At 43.0% G+C, this 17745-nt stretch overlaps 1 protein-coding gene across 4 annotated transcripts in view; it reads left to right on the forward strand.

The window, feature by feature from the left end:
- The window catches only part of HERC2 (HECT and RLD domain containing E3 ubiquitin protein ligase 2), a 239052-nt gene that overhangs the window by 130720 nt on the left and 90587 nt on the right, over positions 1-17745 (forward strand). For all 4 annotated transcript variants that reach the window (XM_063091718.1, XM_063091721.1, XM_063091720.1 and 1 more), the window contains exons 39-51: positions 1254-1435; positions 1928-2075; positions 2151-2347; positions 2567-2797; positions 3663-3801; positions 5218-5361; positions 8145-8287; positions 12038-12305; positions 12407-12543; positions 13086-13184; positions 15371-15539; positions 15642-15767; positions 17354-17462. In XM_063091718.1, coding sequence (XP_062947788.1) covers positions 1254-1435; positions 1928-2075; positions 2151-2347; positions 2567-2797; positions 3663-3801; positions 5218-5361; positions 8145-8287; positions 12038-12305; positions 12407-12543; positions 13086-13184; positions 15371-15539; positions 15642-15767; positions 17354-17462 — 2092 coding nt within the window. The remainder of the gene's footprint in view (positions 1-1253; positions 1436-1927; positions 2076-2150; positions 2348-2566; positions 2798-3662; positions 3802-5217; positions 5362-8144; positions 8288-12037; positions 12306-12406; positions 12544-13085; positions 13185-15370; positions 15540-15641; positions 15768-17353; positions 17463-17745) is intronic.

Below are 17745 nucleotides of genomic sequence, written 5' to 3' on the forward strand. Positions count from 1 at the left end.
TGAGTGTGTACGGGTGTGGGTGGATGACTCCATGTTGGTAAAGTCTGAGTGAGAACTTGTGTGTGTATGGGTCAGTGTGTGTCAGTGTGATTGTGAGTGTAGTCTGAGTGAGGGTGATCATTGTGAGGTATGTCTGAGTGTACAGGAATGATTGTGTGTGTGCCAGTATGTTACTAGGTGAGTGAACGGGAGACTAAGTGTGAGTCAGTGGGCATGTTTGAGGCTCAGGGCATGTGTGACTGAGGGAGTGCGTGAGTGTAGGGGAGAGGCGTGAGTGTGAGTGCGTAAGGGTGTGCTTGTGAGAGTAACAGGTGCATGAGTGAGTGTGTGCACACATTTGCATAGTGTGTATGAGTGACTTGTGTCATTGTATTGGAGTGTGTGTGGGTGGCTGTCAGCATTTTGAGTGTAGGTTGTGTGAGAGTATGGGTGTGTGTTTGTAATGGTGTGAACGAGCCTATCTGAGTGTGTGTGTGTGTGTGTGTGTGTGTGTGTGGAGTGGGTGAGTGTGAGCTTGTATCTTAGGTCGTGTGTGAATGTGTGTGACTGGCTGGATTGTGTGATTGTGAGTATCCGTTATTGTGACAGTGGTGTGGTGTCCGTAGGAGTGTGAGTGTGAGTGTCTATGTGACTGTGGAGAGTGTGAGTTAGTGTAGGTGAGTGTGAGTTAGTGGGTGTCAGAGTGAGTGAGTGTGAGTGTGTCTTGTGTCTAGTGTAAGCTTGGTGAGCTGGAGGGCGGGGTCCTACTGGCAGGAGGAGGAGGCCCTGGGGGTGGGTCCGGGAGGAGCAGATATGGTCCCAGTCCTGCCAGGACCAAATTGTGCAAACCTAGCAAAAAGCTCTCATTCTCATTCTGTTAATGCAGACTTCTTAAAGTTGAGTTGGAAATTTATGTTGCAAGTTAGATATAAACAAAATCAAGGGGAAAAATAGATGCACTGTCACAGATTGCTGTGATTTGAATTCTATATCATTTTTCTATTGTCTGGAACAAATAGTAAGTAGGTGAAATTCACTAAGTAATTTGAGTTACTAGGTGTACTTTCAAGGTTTTTAAAATGCTGTGAAATGCTTCTTGAGCTAATTTAAAAGTCTTCTCCCAGCTGGTCTCACTTTGAAGTAGTCAAATTGTAATACATTTGTAAAGTAGCTTATTGTCGAAAATAAAGGAGTAAGCTAATTAAAAATAAGAGTTGCACTTCTGATTTAATTTAGAGATTTGGTGCCAAGCACGTTTGTTTTCCCTCCCACAGTGTCTCCAAACAGGCTGGTGTGCAGGGAGCAGCACCGCAGCTGGTGCACGCTCGGGTTCGTGCGCAGCATCGCACTCACCCCGCAGGTGTGCAGCGCTCTCAGCGCCCCGCAGTGGATCACTCTGCTCATGAAAATTGTGGAAGGGCACGCGCCCTTCACTGCGGACTCACTGCAGAGGCAGGTAATGTGCTACAGGAAAAACCCAGCCTCCTAAGAACAGCACTCCCTGTACTCAAAATCTGGTGCCTCTCTTCAGTCCTGGGTGCAGAAAAGAGCTAGAAGTGAGGTAGATTTTCTGGAGGCGGGGGCTGATGTTCTTGATTATCTTGAATTGGGTTAAGTTGCTAAACTTCAGTGATAGATCCTGTAGCCACTCTCTTCAGTTCCACAGGACTTGTAGTGTAATTGTCTTGAGAAGAATTAAACTAAAAAGAACTGGTTTTTTCATTAAATAAACAAATATGTGCATCTATAATGTAGCTTATTCTTTTAACTCTTGATAACTGTTCTCATTGACAAATGGGCTAATTATCTGGTTGTAAAATAATGAATATCAAAATTTTCACATGGTTAGTTGCATTATAGAAACAAAAATAAAGAGAAAATAAAACCTGTAAACTCTTCATCTGTCAGATAGTGGTTTTCTTTAAAGCTTGTCATTTTAAATTGTCAGATCTTAGCTGTGCATTTGCTGCAAGCAGTACTTCCATCGTGGGACAAAACCGAAAGGGCGAGGGACATGAAGTGCCTTGTGGAAAAGCTGTTTGGCTTCCTGGGCAGTTTGCTCACTACTTGTTCTTCTGACCTCCCGCTACTCAGAGGTGGGCAGCTCTCCCCCGACGTGTATCCTGGCCTAGAAGCACAAGCTGTAGCTTCTATCTCTGCTTCCTCCTCAGAGTCCATGCTGCGGAGGCGGAGGGCCCGCCCACAGGCCTCCCTGACTGCCACTCACAGCAGCACTCTGGCAGAGGAGGTGGTGGCACTGCTCCGCACACTGCACTCCCTGACCCAGTGGAACGGACTCATAAACAAGTACATCAACTCCCAGCTCCGCTCCATCACCCACAGCTGCATGGGAAAGCTGTCAGAAGGGGTGGGTTCCACATCTTCAGATAAGCTGTTTTCCTCTGTGGGATGTTAATTCAACTTTTAAATTATCTTATTTTGTTCAAAGATATATTTAATAATTTTTTAATGGAAATAATTATTGCAGAAAATAATATGAAAATCAAGTCCGTTAAATTATAAATTTGTAAGAAATGGCAAGCACCCTGGCTTCCTTGGCAAGCTTGCTGTCTGCCCTCTGTGCTAGGCCCTACTGGAGGACTACTTCCCTGACTCTGAGAACCCGGAAGTGGGGGGCCTCATGGCAGTGCTGGCTGTGATCGGAGGGATTGATGGTCGCCTGCGCCTTGGGGGCCAAGTCATACACGAAGAGTTTGGAGAAGGCACTGTGACTCGCATCACCCCCAAGGGCAGAATCACTGTGCAGTTCGCTGACATGCGGACCTGTCGGGTTTGCCCCTTGAATCAACTGAAACCAGTAGGTGAACTTGTGCTCAGTTACTGCATAATAAGATAAATAGGTTTGATACTAGAGCTAGGTGCTAACGTTAGAACTTGAAAGAACTTGATTCTCATACTTCATGTTTGCCTTCTCTGACATTGTGTGACGTATGGAGAGCACCTCCTTTTCTTTCCGTGCTAGTTTGTGCTCCTGTGATGAGCAGGGTCTGTCTCACAGGGTGTAGTGGCTTGTGTGTCATCTTTTAACCTCAAAGACACAAAAGAGCATTAGCACTAAAAGTTACTGGGCACTAAAAAGTAAACATTTGAAAATAATTAAAACGTGTATTTATAAAGCTTATTTTTTATTACCTTTTTAAAAAACTTAAAAGGGAGTCCTTTTAAAAATAACTTTTCTTCATGTAGAAATTGCTTATTAACTGTGTTGAGTGATGTAACTTATATAGCAATTGCTGTCCTCTTAAACCTGTGAATCAGGGACGCATAGGGAAAATGAGTGATGTACATTATTTTGATGTAACCCAGGTGCAATCTGACTATACCTTTCTATGAAATACTGGTTTTGATTATTATAGGACTATATACGTGTTGTACAAAACTTGAAATGTAGAGAAAATACCTAAGAAGATAGTAACCACTATCTGATATAATTATTGTTGACAGGTTGGCTGAGAAAAAGTAATATGGATTATGTTTATTATATATATGTCTTTATCTTACCTTTAATGTTACCTTTTAAAACTGTTATTCTCAGATGTAGAAAGAATTATGGCTATGTGTGGTATTTCAGAATTAAGACTCATGGTTATACACACTTTCAGAATATTTTATTTATTAATCTTATTGGCCATACTTTGAAGGTTTTTGTGCTATCTCTTTAGGTCCCTGCTGTGGCATTTAGTGTGACCAACCTGCCCTTCACAGAGCCCATGCTCTCTGTCTGGGCTCAGTTGGTGAACCTTGCTGGAAGCAAATTGGAAAAGCACAAAATAAAGAAATCACCTAAACAGGCCTTTGCAGGTCAGTACGTGGTGCTTCTTGATGAAACAGCTATAATCTTAAGTAGTGTTGTTGGACAGTGTCCTTTTATCAGAGTGAGCTCATATGACTACCGAAGTCCCATGTTTCACATGGACTTAACCATTTGTTGAGTTGGCTGGGAAGGTGAGTCAGACTTTGACGCCAGATTTGGAGCCACACCTAATGCCTTGCCTTTTCCTGGTGCCGGTGCTTATTCTGAGCAAGCTTTCTGAAGAGCAGTCTGTTCTCTTCTTCTCCATTAGTGCTCCAGCCTGTGGCCCTTGGCTCTTTTGGTGCTCTGCTCATGGACTCATCACCGCCAGATCCAGGGCGCCTTTGTATTTGGATGCACTTTCTTCTTGGTACATAGTGGGCTAAAACTGCGGCCACTCTTGCTTAAACTCTTCTTTCCTGTAGGTCTAGATCCTGCTCTTGTGATTTTCCTGACATTGTCCCTCATGTGTTCTTAGAGAGTTCTTCTCCTTTCCTGTTCCTGACCTTCTGAAAGGCCTTGTGGTTTCACCTCTGACTTCTGGCTTATTCTGCCCACCATTCTTGAGTTTTCTCACCCATTCTTTTCCCATACCTGCGATTGCTGCTCCAGTGTTTATGATGGTAACCACCTTCTACTCTGAGTCTCCAGTTCATATCTCTGACTGGAGGTCCAGTGCATGTAGTTCAGAGCACGTCCAAAATTCAGCCAGCCTTCTCCAGTAGGCACTGTTCCTTGTCATGGTCAATAAACTTGTCTGCCAGTTGGCCAAGCTCAGTGCCTGAGAGGCACTGGTGGCCCCCTGTCCCTCATACCTCATGTTCCTCATGCTCCTCATGCTCCTCATGCTCCTCATGCTGAGTCCATAGCCTTCAGCCACGTCTTGCTTTGGAACACTGCTGCCACACCACATCATAGTGGCAGTGGCTTTCTTAGTGTGCTCTTCAGTTGGCTTGTGGCATTGCTGCATTTCATTGGATTATATCAGACTCTCCTGGATCAGTCATGGTCTTCATCAGTTAAAGAACTAGTTATATGTGACAAAACTTTCTCAGAGGAGTCTTGCAAGAAAAGGTGAAAGTATTTTGTGATCTAGGTACCTGGTTGAAATTTCAGCAATTTGGGAAATATTTGATTATACTAACGATAAATGATAGCTATCACGGTTCTAACCTAACTCCAGCCCGTTGAGGTAGGTGCTGAGAGAGCAGGGAGGGAGTCAGACCCAGGGAGTAAGAGGATGTTCACGCAGAGCACCAAGCGTGATACTGGGAGAGACAAGCTCTTCATGACTGATAGTGTTTGCATATGGTCAGTAAATGCCCAGCAGGGCATTATTTATCTCCACGTTGCAAAGGTGACACTGCTGGTGAGAGGAGAGGCCGAGTGGGCAAGCAGTTTTCACGGAGCTCTTTCTTCTGCAGGGCAAGTGGACCTGGAGCTGCTGCGGAGCCAGCAGGTGAAACTGTACATACTGAAGGCAGGGCGGGCACTGCTTTCCCACCAAGATAAGCTGAGGCAGATCTTGTCTCAGCCAGCTGTTCAGGAGACTGGAGCTGTTCATGCAGGTATCTTCTTAAAGAAAGTTCTTAAAGATTTGAAACAAAGGCAGATACTCTAGTAGAAAAATAGACAAAGGACATGAATAAGCAGTTTATAAAAGGGGAAATATAGACACTTAACATGTATAAGAAAGATGTGTGACCTGACCAGTGATCAACTGGAAAGAAGTTGTCATCATCTTATAAGTCAGACCATACTTGGGAAATCTGGTAGGTGGGCAGGGAAACAGTATTCTCACACATCACTCTTTAAACTGTGGTCCGTGGACCAGCAGCACTGACGGCACATAGGAACGGGTTAGAAATGCAGACGTCCAGGCCACTCCCAGGCCAACCCAGGCTGAAGAATCAGAACCTGCATTCTAACAAGATCCTAAGGTGGTTCTTCACATGCTCAGAAAGCAGCACTCCTTTAACACATTCTGGTGGGAATTCGAGTTGGCACAACTGTCTAGTGGGCATTTGAGGAAACGTGTCAGACGTTAAAATGCATATATATGTATCTTTATGTACATTCACCTAGCAAGTCATCTTGGGGGAATTTCTCAAACAGAAAGGCCTGAAGATTATGTGTTTACTGATGCCCATTGTGGCTTCTTCTTTGGTCTTGTTTTTATGTTGAAAAATTGGAGACACCAAAATGCCCATTAATTACGTAGTATATTTGTGCAGTGGAATACCATGATGCCATTCAGAGGATGATACATATATAGAGAACATGAAAATGATGCATAAGTAAACAAAAGAGCATGTTACTATGTACTTCTGTTTGTAGATATGTCATTGATTTCTCTGTTTAGCAAAATGGTGACAGTGATCTTTGAATGGTGGAATTTTGGCTGATTTTCTTTATAATTTTCTATATTGCTTCAGCTTATCTCACTTTTTTTTTGGGGGGGGGGGGCAGCTGTCCAGTATGGGGTTGTATCACTTTTAATGAAAAAAACTAAAGCTGTGTTTTGGGGGATGGGGGGCGAGGTCAGCTGGCCAGTATGGGGATCTGAATGTGAAATATTTTTTGATTGTCCACTACAGAAAGATACTGTGGTAAATATATTATGGGGGAGAAAGGTAGTCCTTGTTTGTGATCCTTACTCACTAGGATGGGAAGGGGAAAGAAAGTCAACGCAGATGGCTCTGTTTAAGGTACGGAGCCAGTGCACTGTGAGACTTGTGAGGAGTTCCACAGGCATTCAGGGTGAAGTGACAGCTGAGGGTTGGGCAGGCAGCCTTTGAAGGATGTGGCAGACAGGTGCTGGGTGACCAGGAATCTCCGAGCTGGTGGAAGGACAGAGGAGCACAAATGAAAGCAGCAGGTTATTGGGAGAGTATTGAACTCTGCTTTGCTTGGAGCTCAGGGTTTATCAGTGAATGGTGGGGCTAAAGCCAAAAGGTCGGTTGAAGTCCTGTCACAGAGTACCTGACTTCCAGGCCAACTTAGAAAGCCATGGCAGGGGAGCACGTGATAAGGACTGATATTTGGAGTCGTAAAGCTAGTGAGGCACAGGAGTATTGAAAACCAAAGTTCATGGAGATGGAGAATTGTTCTTATGTCAAGTGACGAGGTGTTTTCCAGGGGAAGGCAAGAGAAATGGAAAGAAGGTTCCAGTGGACACTGGTGGAGTGGTCTTTTAGATGTAACTTTTTGGGAAACCAGCAAAAAGTCAAAGATGGCTGATGTCTCAAGCTTGGGTTGTAGGGAGAACAGTGAGTTTGAACAATTAGAAAGTACACTGGAAAGTGGAGTGTTTGGGTTTGTTTCTTAAGAGGAGAGGATATTGGTAAATTAATTTGAAAACTGCTGAGCATGAGACTGATCAAAAGTGTAGATTCACTCAGCATTAGAAATGATAGGGACCTTGAAAACAATTGTAAGAATTAGGAAACTGGAGCCTGGACTAGGGCTGGCTGTTCTGCAGCCACCCCTGGAGCAGTTGTAGCATGGCTGAGTCAGGGTTATCAACCCTGCTGTGGGCAGAGCAGAGGCTCCAGATGGAGCTGTCTAGAGCAGGGATTGGCAAACTGCCACGGCACCTGTTCTGTGGGAACAGGTGCACCTGCTTGTTTACTTGCCATCTCTGCTTGCGCTCTGTAGTCGCAGGGTTGAGTAGTGGTCACAGAAACATGGTCGGGAAGCCTGCACTATTTACTCTCTGCCACTTTAAGAGAAGGATTTCTAGCCTCTGGTTTGAGTTCCTTGAAGTTGTCACCAAACAAAACCAGCACATGCAAATGCTGCTAGGGTCTGAACGAGTGAGTACTGGAGTTGTGTGACATGGCCTCAGGGTGATGGTTGTTTGTGGGCCTGGGCAAATGGTCCTAAAGGCCTCACCTACGGCCACTCAAAACAGAAAAAAAGATGTTACCCTGATCCCATGACACATTGGGAATGTGTGTCTCTTAATGATCTTAACAAGGCTTAGCAGGAAAAGCCAGGACTGAAAATACAAACTTGGGATGTGTTCATAGTGGAGGCTCCTGAACAAGTGAGTGCACAAGGAAGAGAATATATGAGAATTGGACCAAGGGCAGGAATCTGGGAAGCAGCTTTTGTTGGCTCTTGTAGACAGAGGAACTAATGAAGGACACAGACCAAGAAGCAGGGAATGGAAATGTTTTTAGGGTCTAGTGTTTGTTTGATATCCGAGCCTTGAACATTTTGGTTGTGTGTTGCTCAATGAGGCAGAAATCATACCTGGTTTAACATGCTCAGTGCATTCTCTTTCGTTAACAAAGAGGTGTTTGCAGTTGGAAGTAGAATGTTGTACATATTTTGTTTTCAAATTCAGACGATGGAGCAGCTGCATCTCCTGACCTTGGTGACATGTCTCCTGAAGGGCCGCAGCCCCCAATGATCCTCTTGCAGCAGTTACTGGCCTCTGCCACCCAGCCATCTCCTGTGAAGGCTATATTTGATAAACAGGAGCTTGAGGTACAGTCGTGCAACCTTCACAGTTTTTAATCCAGTGTACTAAATTGTGAACAACTTTCTAGATGTATATTTTCTTAAGGATACATTCTGAATTTTAAATGATAATACCCACATAATTCTTAATTAGGCTTTAGCCATGCTTGTGCATGGTCAGCAGAACATTGTAACACTAATTAAAGAATGGGAGAATTGAAGTTTAACTTTATTTTGGGTTTGTCTAAATTGTTTGAAAAAATTAGGTAGGTACAGCATGGGTTAAATGCTCTTATTCATGGAAGGGTCTTTTTTGTTTTTTGGAGAGACTGGTTCTATATTTCAAAAAGACATTTGTTGGTATTCAATGTCAAAATAGTTGCATTATCGGTTTCTCTTTCTTCAGTCGGCTCTAAAATGACCACATCAAAGGAGAGTATATTTTAAGCTAGTAAGCTGTAGGATGTACACCTACCACACCTCACAGAAACCTCATCAAAAAGTGTGGAGTAGGTGGGGAATGAAACTTTAAAAGATCCGCACACTGCCAGACCACAGACTGAAGAGAACTCTCACAGCCAGATGGTGTGGCCAGGCTACCGCAACCCCAAAGAGGCATACTTTCAAAATAATATAAAACATAAAAAGTTTTGTACATATGTCATTCAAGATTTCCATGGAAGGATCTTTTTCCAGGAAATACTGTTATTGGAAGAGACCCGTTAGACCCAGGAATAGTGCACATTCTTGCTTGTTTCATTCACTCTGATGCCTCCCTCGGATGTGCTGTGTGGCTACCAGGCTCCTGGCCTCCTTTGCGGGAGGGTAGTGAGGCTGCTGCATGCTCTAGCTACAGGACAGTCCCGTAGGAGAGGCAGCATGTGACCAGGCCTGCGAGGGGTGGGGACTTTTATGGCTGGCAACACAGAGGACTAGACATTTTTCACAATCCTTCTTGCTACATAATACATAAAAAATTCTGGATAAAACATCAAAGATGAAAACAAAACCTTCAGTGCTCAGTTTGGCAGGCAGGAATCACCCTAATAGACATCCTCAGAGAAAAACCCTGTGGAAGCAAGGATCCAGAGTGAGGCAGCACCTGCTGGGGGCTGATGGCGGGGGGGGGTCCCCTCAGTCCCATCATGAGCTAGAAAGTCAGTGGGGTATGAAAGGAGAGAGCAAGAATCTAGGGTGACAGGTGGGGAGGGGCTGGGGCGGCAGTATCTTCTCTGAACTATTCTGAGCTTCAGCCCTTTCTTAGTTCCAAAAAACCTCTGAGGTAAAAATTTCCTTTCAAGTGGCTGCATGGTAACCCTGTTTCCAGTCTCCCTGGTAGAGATCAAAAGAGGACACTGAGCAGTTTCAGAGCATATTGGGCAGAGCACAGCCTGGCTTCACACCAGGAGGATGCTGAATGTTAGGACATAGAAGGAAGTCCAGAGTTGTCCTGCAGGAATTGGGAAGGGCTGTTGCACTAGAGAGTGACCTTCCATTGTTTTGTCTCCGTCAATCATGATGGAAGTCAGCCATCATTCTTATCTTTGTTCTTCTGTAGGAATTGTTTTTTTTCCTCTAGCTACTTTTAATATTTTCTATTTTTTCTCTGAGTTTCTGCAGTTTGACCAAGATGTGCCTGTGTGTATATGTGGTTTTTTGTACTTCTTGGGGTTTGTTCGAGTTACTTGTATCTCTTATGTGATTTTTTTTTTTCCTCCTACCAAATTTGGAAACTTTTTGACTATATAATTTTTTCCCTGTCTTGCTCTCTTTTTGTTCTTTTCTGAGACTGTCATTACGCATCTGGTAGACTGCTAGTGAGTTTTTGTATATTCATAATTGTTTTCTCTTTGTTGATCAGGCTGGTTAATTTGTATTGATCTGTTTTCAAGGTCAGAATGCTTTGCTTTGTTAGGTCTAATTTGCTGTTAAGCCCATTGAAGAGATGTTTTACATGTTTCAGATCTCATATTTCCATGTGGTTCTTGCTGTATAGTTCTCTATCTCCTGACAGTTCCTCTCTCTTCACCCCTTATATCTATCTTTTACTGTATGTTAAAACATATTTCTGATAAGCATGTTAAAATTCTTATTCACTAATTCTAACATCTGGGTCCACTGTTGGTCTGCTGCTCTTGACACTTTCTCTCTTGATTGTAGTCAGTGATTGCTTGTTTTTCTTCATATCTAATAATTTTTATTTTATCCTGGATGCTTGAATATTGCATTTTGTTAACTCTGGGTTCTGTCAGCTTCCTCTGGAGAATGTGAAATTTTCTTCTCACAGGTAGCTTAGTACCTGGCAGTCCTTGATCCTGAGGAGGCTTGCTGCTAGGCTTTGTTATGATGGTTAATTTTGGTTTTACCCTTTATCCTGGTTCCTGGTCCTTAATTCTAAGGGATTTAGAATCTTCTGGAGAGGTTTCAGTGGAAGCCTCAACATCTTGGGACATCTCCACCCATACACTCTTAGTTGGACTTAAACCTCGAATACTTGCCTGGCTTGGGCAGCTGTGGAAATCCCTGCAGCCTTTTGGCAGTCCCTTTATCAAGGCTGGGCTCTTCAAAGTCTCGTGCATGCTCCAGAGATTTGAGGGTGGTCTATATATATATGTTTTTTGGATTTTACCCTGTGGTTTCTTAGGGGACTCCTTCCTCACTCTCTGGTTGCTCTGGCAGGCCCAAATGCCAGCCGGTGACTGTAGTCCAGTAACACTGCCACTATCTGTGGTTAGATGTGCATCTTGCCTGTTGGCTTACCTCTGTTTAGGGTTGTACCCTTCCAGTTCTGATTACTTTGGCTGTTCTCCAGTGCCCTCAAGCAGTTTTAAAAAAATATTCTGTCCAGAGTTTATAATTGTTGTCAGCAAAGGGTTAGTCTAGTATACCCTAACTCCCCTTTACCAGAACCAGAACTCTTAGCTCAATCTGGATCTGAATTACAAGCTTTTAAGATAAAACCTGTCACTTTCCAGTTACTCATACTTCACCACAAAATCCTAGGCTTTTGACACTTCTAAGCACTGGAAGTATTTAAGGTATCCCTGGTTTCTACCTAATTCCTTCCTCACAGACATTCTCATTTTAACAAAATAGCCATTCTTCAATGCCTGAGAGCAGCTGGGGAAGAGGAGTGGAGAGTTGCCAGTAGATCAGCAAGGGCTGTGTGCTGTGGGGAGGGAGCTCCCAGCTGCAGACACCAGTGGGGTGTAGATCTCATTGATTCATTGCAGTGTTACCCAACTAATTTTCTTTATTTCCCTAATTTTTTAATGCCATGTATAACTAACTCCCAAGGTGGTTATTTTACCCTCAAATAGTTGAGAGTTGATTTGGTGGCATATGAGAGAGTTATGTGTTGTTTCTGGCCTGTGTTGCAGAGGGAAGAGCAGGTGCCTGTGGCCATCATTGCAGCATCCAGTTATGGTGGGCACACCTCTGTCCCTGTCCCTCTTGCTGCACTTGCTCAGTCAGAGCTTGGGGCAGCTTTGAAGCTTTCCTTAATGGACATTGGTACTCAGCTAATTTACTAGGCTCACTGTGTACTGAAGCAGTCAGGAGACTTATTTGACCACCAGATATTTCCTTTGCATTGAACTCTGAAACATAGCTTTGTTGTTTTCTAACATGTTTTGTCAATTCATTTTAAGATGCGCATGTACATCGGGGCTTTCTGTTCTTCTGTACTGCAGTTGCTGGCCCATCATCCCCATTTTTTTAGACTGTAGTTAGCTGAGGGCACTTTAAAAACCTGCTAGTGCCCTCTCATCTGTGCAGGCTGCCGCCTTGGCCGTGTGCCAGTATCTGGCTGTGGAGTCCACCCACCCATCAAGCATGGGGTTTGAAGACTGCAGCTCTAGCGAGGCTACCACACCTGTCATGGTGCAGCACATCTGCCCTGCCAGGGTGAAGAGGCGCAAGCAGTCTCCCGCTCCCACTCTGCCTGTTGTGGTGCAGCTCATGGAAATGGGATTTCCCAGGAGGAATATAGAGTTCGCACTGAAGTCACTCATGGGTGCTTCAGGGAACACGTCTGGCTTGCCTGGTATTGCGTTTTCCTGTTGCTGTTTGTTTGTTTGTGGTTCTCACCACAGTGCTGTTGATCCTCATGGTGGCCTGTGGTGTGCTGTGTGTACTTGCTCCTAGGTGTGGAGGCCTTGGTCGGGTGGCTGCTGGATCACTCTGATGTTCAGGTCACGGAGCTCTCGGATGCAGACACGGTATCTGACGAGTGTTCAGATGAGGAGGTGGTGGAGGACGAGGATGGCGCAGCCTACCCTATGGTCAGTGCCTTCTCTGGACTCGCCTGCTCCCTGGCCTGTGTCCCATCTGTCTTGTGATCTGGGTGTCTTGTATATTGGTTTTTTCTGACCCTTGAAAGTACTAACTGTAACTAGTGTCGACTGTTCCCTAACACTTAGCTGCTCTTCTGCTGTACACGGAACAAAGCTGTGTGTTTTGCTACTAAGGTGATGATTGGGTTTTTTATGTCATAATTACTTTCAGCTTTAAATCAGACCCTTGTTCAAACATCTAATGATAGTGGGTAGCCATTAGAAGATACTTTATTAAAAAATCATGTTTTGTATAACACATTGATTTCTGACCTGTGTAAATTGCTTCATATGATTAATTTGGGAATGCCTCAGAAATTTTCTGTACTTGTAGCTTTTGAGATTCGTTTCTGCCTGTGCTACTTTTAGATTTTTATAGTGAACATACAGTATTTCATTATTTATTTTTTAATTTTCACCAGCTTGTTTCTTTTTAAGTAGGTTTATCTGATTCTCCTTTTTTTCCCACCAAATGTATTTGTCTTTTGTAGTCTACTGGTGCTGTTGTGACAGAGAGTCAGACTTACAAAAAACGAGCTGATTTCCTGAGTAATGATGATTATGCTGTGTATGTGAGAGAGAATATTCAGGTGAGTAATTGTCTTAGGCTGGAGCTTTGATCATGTTTTCATTCAGCAGATATTTGAGCATCTCTTGTGTGCCTGTAGGCATCAGAGGACAGAGGCCCTGCCCTCAGGGAGCCTGCATTCCTGTGGTGGGAGAGTCAGGCCTAACCAGTGAGCCCTGATGTATCAGAAGGTGATACATACTGTAGGAATGGGCCAGTGCAGATCACGGGAAAGGGAGCAGAAGGAGAGGGCACGCTGTTGGGACTGGTGGCTGCATGGGGTAGGTGCAGCACACATGAGGCGTGTATGGAGTGAAGGGTGGCCCAACAGGATGGCCAGCCAGCTGGGGGCCAGTGTGGCTGTAGCAGAGTGACCAGAGAAGTAGGAGGTGGGAAGGAGACCAGAGCTGGACAGCAAAGATGGCCTGTCCACAGGGGACAGGGTGCAGAGATAGCATTTCTCCATTGTCCCCATTTGTGACACTCTTGTACATTTTTGCTTGTTTTTCTTATATCATTGGCACAGCCATCTGATTTTTTTTACCTGGTTATGTCTTATGTAGTCCTTTAGCCACCTTAAATTCTCCCTTTTCTTGTTCTAATTCTCTTGTTTTAGTATATTTCAGAGAAAATCCCAGAAATCATCTCATTTCACCTGTAATGTCATTATATATCCCTAATAAAAGTAAAAAGAAAATCCTAGTAGATAAAGGATATCATTTCTAACATGATGTTACTGTTACCCAATATAATAGTAATTCCTTAATATGGTTTTATATCCAGTGCTTGTTCAAATTTTCCCAATTTTCTGAAAAATGGCTTTTTATAGCTAGTTTTTTGAATTTGGATATAAACAAGATTATACACCTTACATTTGGGTGATGTGTCTCTGAAGTCTTTTTTAACTTGGAATAGTTCCCCCTTGTCTTAGTCAACTCAGGCTGCCATAATAAAAGACAGGTGAGTGGTTCAAACAACAGTAATTTATTTTTCACAGTTTTAGAGACCAGAAGTCTGAGATCAATGTGCTGACATGGCTGGTGTCTGGTGAGGGCCCGCTTCCTGGTGTGTAGACAGCTTCCTTCTTGCTATGTCCTTACGTGGACGTAGGGGAAATTAGAGTGAGTAAGGGAACTCTGGTGTCTCTTCCTATGAGGACACTAATCTTCTTGGATTAGGGTTCCAGCCATATGACCCCACTTTTAACCTCAGTTATTTCCTTAAAGACCTCATCTCCTAATACAACCACATTGCAGGTTAGGGCTTCAGTGCATGAGTTTCGGGGTGGGGGGTACAACCATTCAATCCAGAACAACTCTCCCCTCCCCTCCCCTTTTTCTCTCTTCATATCGTTTGTGGCTGAAACTATGTCCTCCAGATGTCTTACATTCTGCATTTGGAGGTGGCTTCCTTGTGATGTGGGCTAACATCTTCCTCTGATCCTGTTTCTTCCATAAAGTAGGAGTTAAGGTGGCAGGTGATTGGATCAGGCTGAGCCCCAGGTGGAAGTGCTTTATAGATTGCAGTGTGCTTGCTGCTGCCCCACATGCCGGGTGGGCTAGGTCTCACTAGTCTGCTCTTTCCACCATGATGCTCTCTGTTAGCTGTCATTTGTGGCTCCAGCAGCTGTGGTGTCATCACCTAGACCCATCAGTAGGGGCTGTACACTGTGATTTTCTAACTTTGTCACTCCTTCCAAATTTATTAGCTGGAGTTATGTTTTGTGAAAAAAACTTTATCAACCCTACTTACTTTTTATAATATAGTTTTTACAGGAAAGGCGGAATAAATACTTATTTATTTTTGGGGGCTTTGTGACTTTTCAGAATGATGGCGTTGACACACTGGTGCTTATAAAGGTGACTAAGAAGTTTTGTTTTGCTTATTATCATGGTGAGGAATTCGTTGGCTTTTAGGGTTTGGTGTGCTCCAGCCATTGTTTCTCTTTATGGTCAGAGTCTTCTTCTGAGTGAGCCCAGCCATCTTTGATAGCTGCCTTGTTCACGGCACAAGCGGATGCAGGCTCATCTCAGAAATTTCCTGCCCTAGATGTAGAATTGGCCAGTTTTCTAAAGAGCTTTGGTTCCATTTAGTGTGAAATGTTATTTAGAGTGTTTTCTGGGTACTAACTAAATTTTTTTTTTCTTAAGAATAGTTCATTTCATCTACATATGCCGGGCTGGATGTTTAATTTCATTTTAATTTTAGGTGGGAATGATGGTTAGATGTTGTCGAACATATGAAGAGGTGTGTGAAGGTGATGTGGGCAAAGTCATCAAACTGGACAGAGATGGGCTGCATGACCTCAACGTGCAGTGTGACTGGCAGCAGAAGGGGGGCACATACTGGGTCAGGTATATTCACGTGGAACTTATAGGTGAGCACATTTTTTGCTAAGTTCTTCTGCTTTTTCTTAATTAGAGACAGAGTTCCCACAAATAAATGGTAGTTATAGTACGTTTATTGTTGAACTCTTCAGGCTATCCTCCACCGAGTTCTTCTTCTCACATCAAGATTGGTGATAAAGTGCGGGTCAAGGCCTCCGTTACCACACCAAAATACAAATGGGGATCTGTGACTCATCAAAGTGTGGGGGTTGTGAAAGGTAATATTATTGAGGCAACAAAATTCCAAATGTTAAGTCTTCATTAACTCATGTAAACTCAATATTTTTTCATTCAAGGGCAAGGAAAACTAGTGTGCAGAAAGCCTTATGATATATAAATAATGTTCTTTTGCTTGTCAGTACCTTCTGACCAAAGGTCACAAAGGAATAAACCTGCTGTTGAACTGAGTGAGTTCATTAACTCATGGCAATGCAGGAGGACACATACTGTGGGGAACTGGGTGTGTCTAAAAGGGTGTGAGCAAGGACTAATGGGTCTTCTGTTGGATATTTTGGGGAGGGCTCAATAAAGGGGGGTTAATTCTGAGACTGGGTATCTTAATAAATCTTAGCATAAGGGCAGAAAGAATGGAGCCAAGTTAAGATTTGTAAGGAAGCAGTCATTAATTTTAGCCAGCATAGGGGACATGTGGTCATGTTTGTGATTTGGATTAGATTTGACCCTCATCATACATGATTAAGGAGGAGTTTTGTTTGTGCCTTGATTCATGAGTCACAGAGTGGCCTTGTCTGATATTGGTGTTTTGTAAACCTGTTCTGCCAGTTGTTCTGCCAAATGGCCTAATGTGAGAATCAGGCCAGTTCCTGGCTGTCAGGGACTGCTTTTACTTTTCTCTTTTGCATGCTACGTAAAAATTTAGGAATGAATTTAAGAACTGTAAATGTGCTAATGATGGGAGTTAAGAACTAGAAACATAAGATTCTCAGGTTATATTTAATGTGACATTATCGAGATTCTAAATCCAATACATGGCACACTTTGAAAGGTGTATTATGACCATTCTAACAACTGCATGAGAAATAATTACATATGTTAATAGTATTATTTTATCTTTGAACTCTTTTGATGCCATAAAAAGACCCCCCCCCCCTTTTGAACCTTGTAGAAATCTCTCTTTGCATCAAAGAGCTTAGATTAGAAAACGGCCACAATAGTGGTACTTCCCAGGTAGATGAGGGTGTTGTTAGAGCTTCTCAGGTCACATAAGAACAAATGGCTTATTTAATATTTTATTTTAACATTTTTCTTTGCTTAACAGGTTTTTAAAAGATTTACAAATCGAAACAAAGATAAGTTTTAAAAACAAGAGTTTGATTTCTAAGTTATGTTTTGAGTGGTGGATTGGTTTTCCCAAAGGACAAGAGAGGTTGTAACATTAATAATGAGGTTTTCATTCCCTAATATATTGAAGGTACTAAGTGGAATTTTGACTTAGTATAATTAAAACAAACAAAACTTCTTATTGAGAAAAATTTTAAACATATGCAGAAATAGAGAATAAAGTGTAACAAACCTCCATGTGCCCATTACCTGGCTTCAACAGTTTTCCACTCATGGCCAAAATTATTTCATCTGTAATACCCTCCCTTGATTACTTTAAAGCTAGTACCAGACATCATGTATCACTTTATCAATAAGTGTCTTAGTACATATCCCTAAAAGATAAGTGTACTCTTTGTAAAACATAAATAGCTACAATATACTATGTGGCTAGGTATGTTTTAATTTTACATTTTTATTAGTAATAAAGACGGTGTTTTAGGCAACTTCTGTTTTGTCCTAGCTTTCAGTGCCAATGGAAAAGATATTATCGTTGACTTTCCTCAGCAGTCTCACTGGACTGGGTTGTTATCAGAAATGGAGTTAGTGCCTAGTATTCATCCTGGTGTCACGTGAGTTTTTATTTTTATGATTGCTAGATTTGTTTTGGGAAGAATGGTGTTTTAGTCCGTTTTGTGTTGCTATAACAGAAATACTTGAGACTGGGTAATTTATAAGAAAAAGAGGTATATTTGGCTTATGATTCTGGGACAGCTGCATCTGGCATGGGCCTCAGGCTACTTCTACTTATAGCAGAAAGTCGCAGGCAGCTGGCGGGTACAAACAGATCACATGGCAAGAGGAAGCAAGAGAGAGAGAGAAGGTGCCAGGGTCTTTTTAAGCAGCGAGCTCTCG

Source organism: Cynocephalus volans, chromosome 3, assembly GCF_027409185.1.
Source record: "Cynocephalus volans isolate mCynVol1 chromosome 3, mCynVol1.pri, whole genome shotgun sequence".
Taxonomy (NCBI): Eukaryota; Metazoa; Chordata; class Mammalia; order Dermoptera; family Cynocephalidae; genus Cynocephalus; species Cynocephalus volans.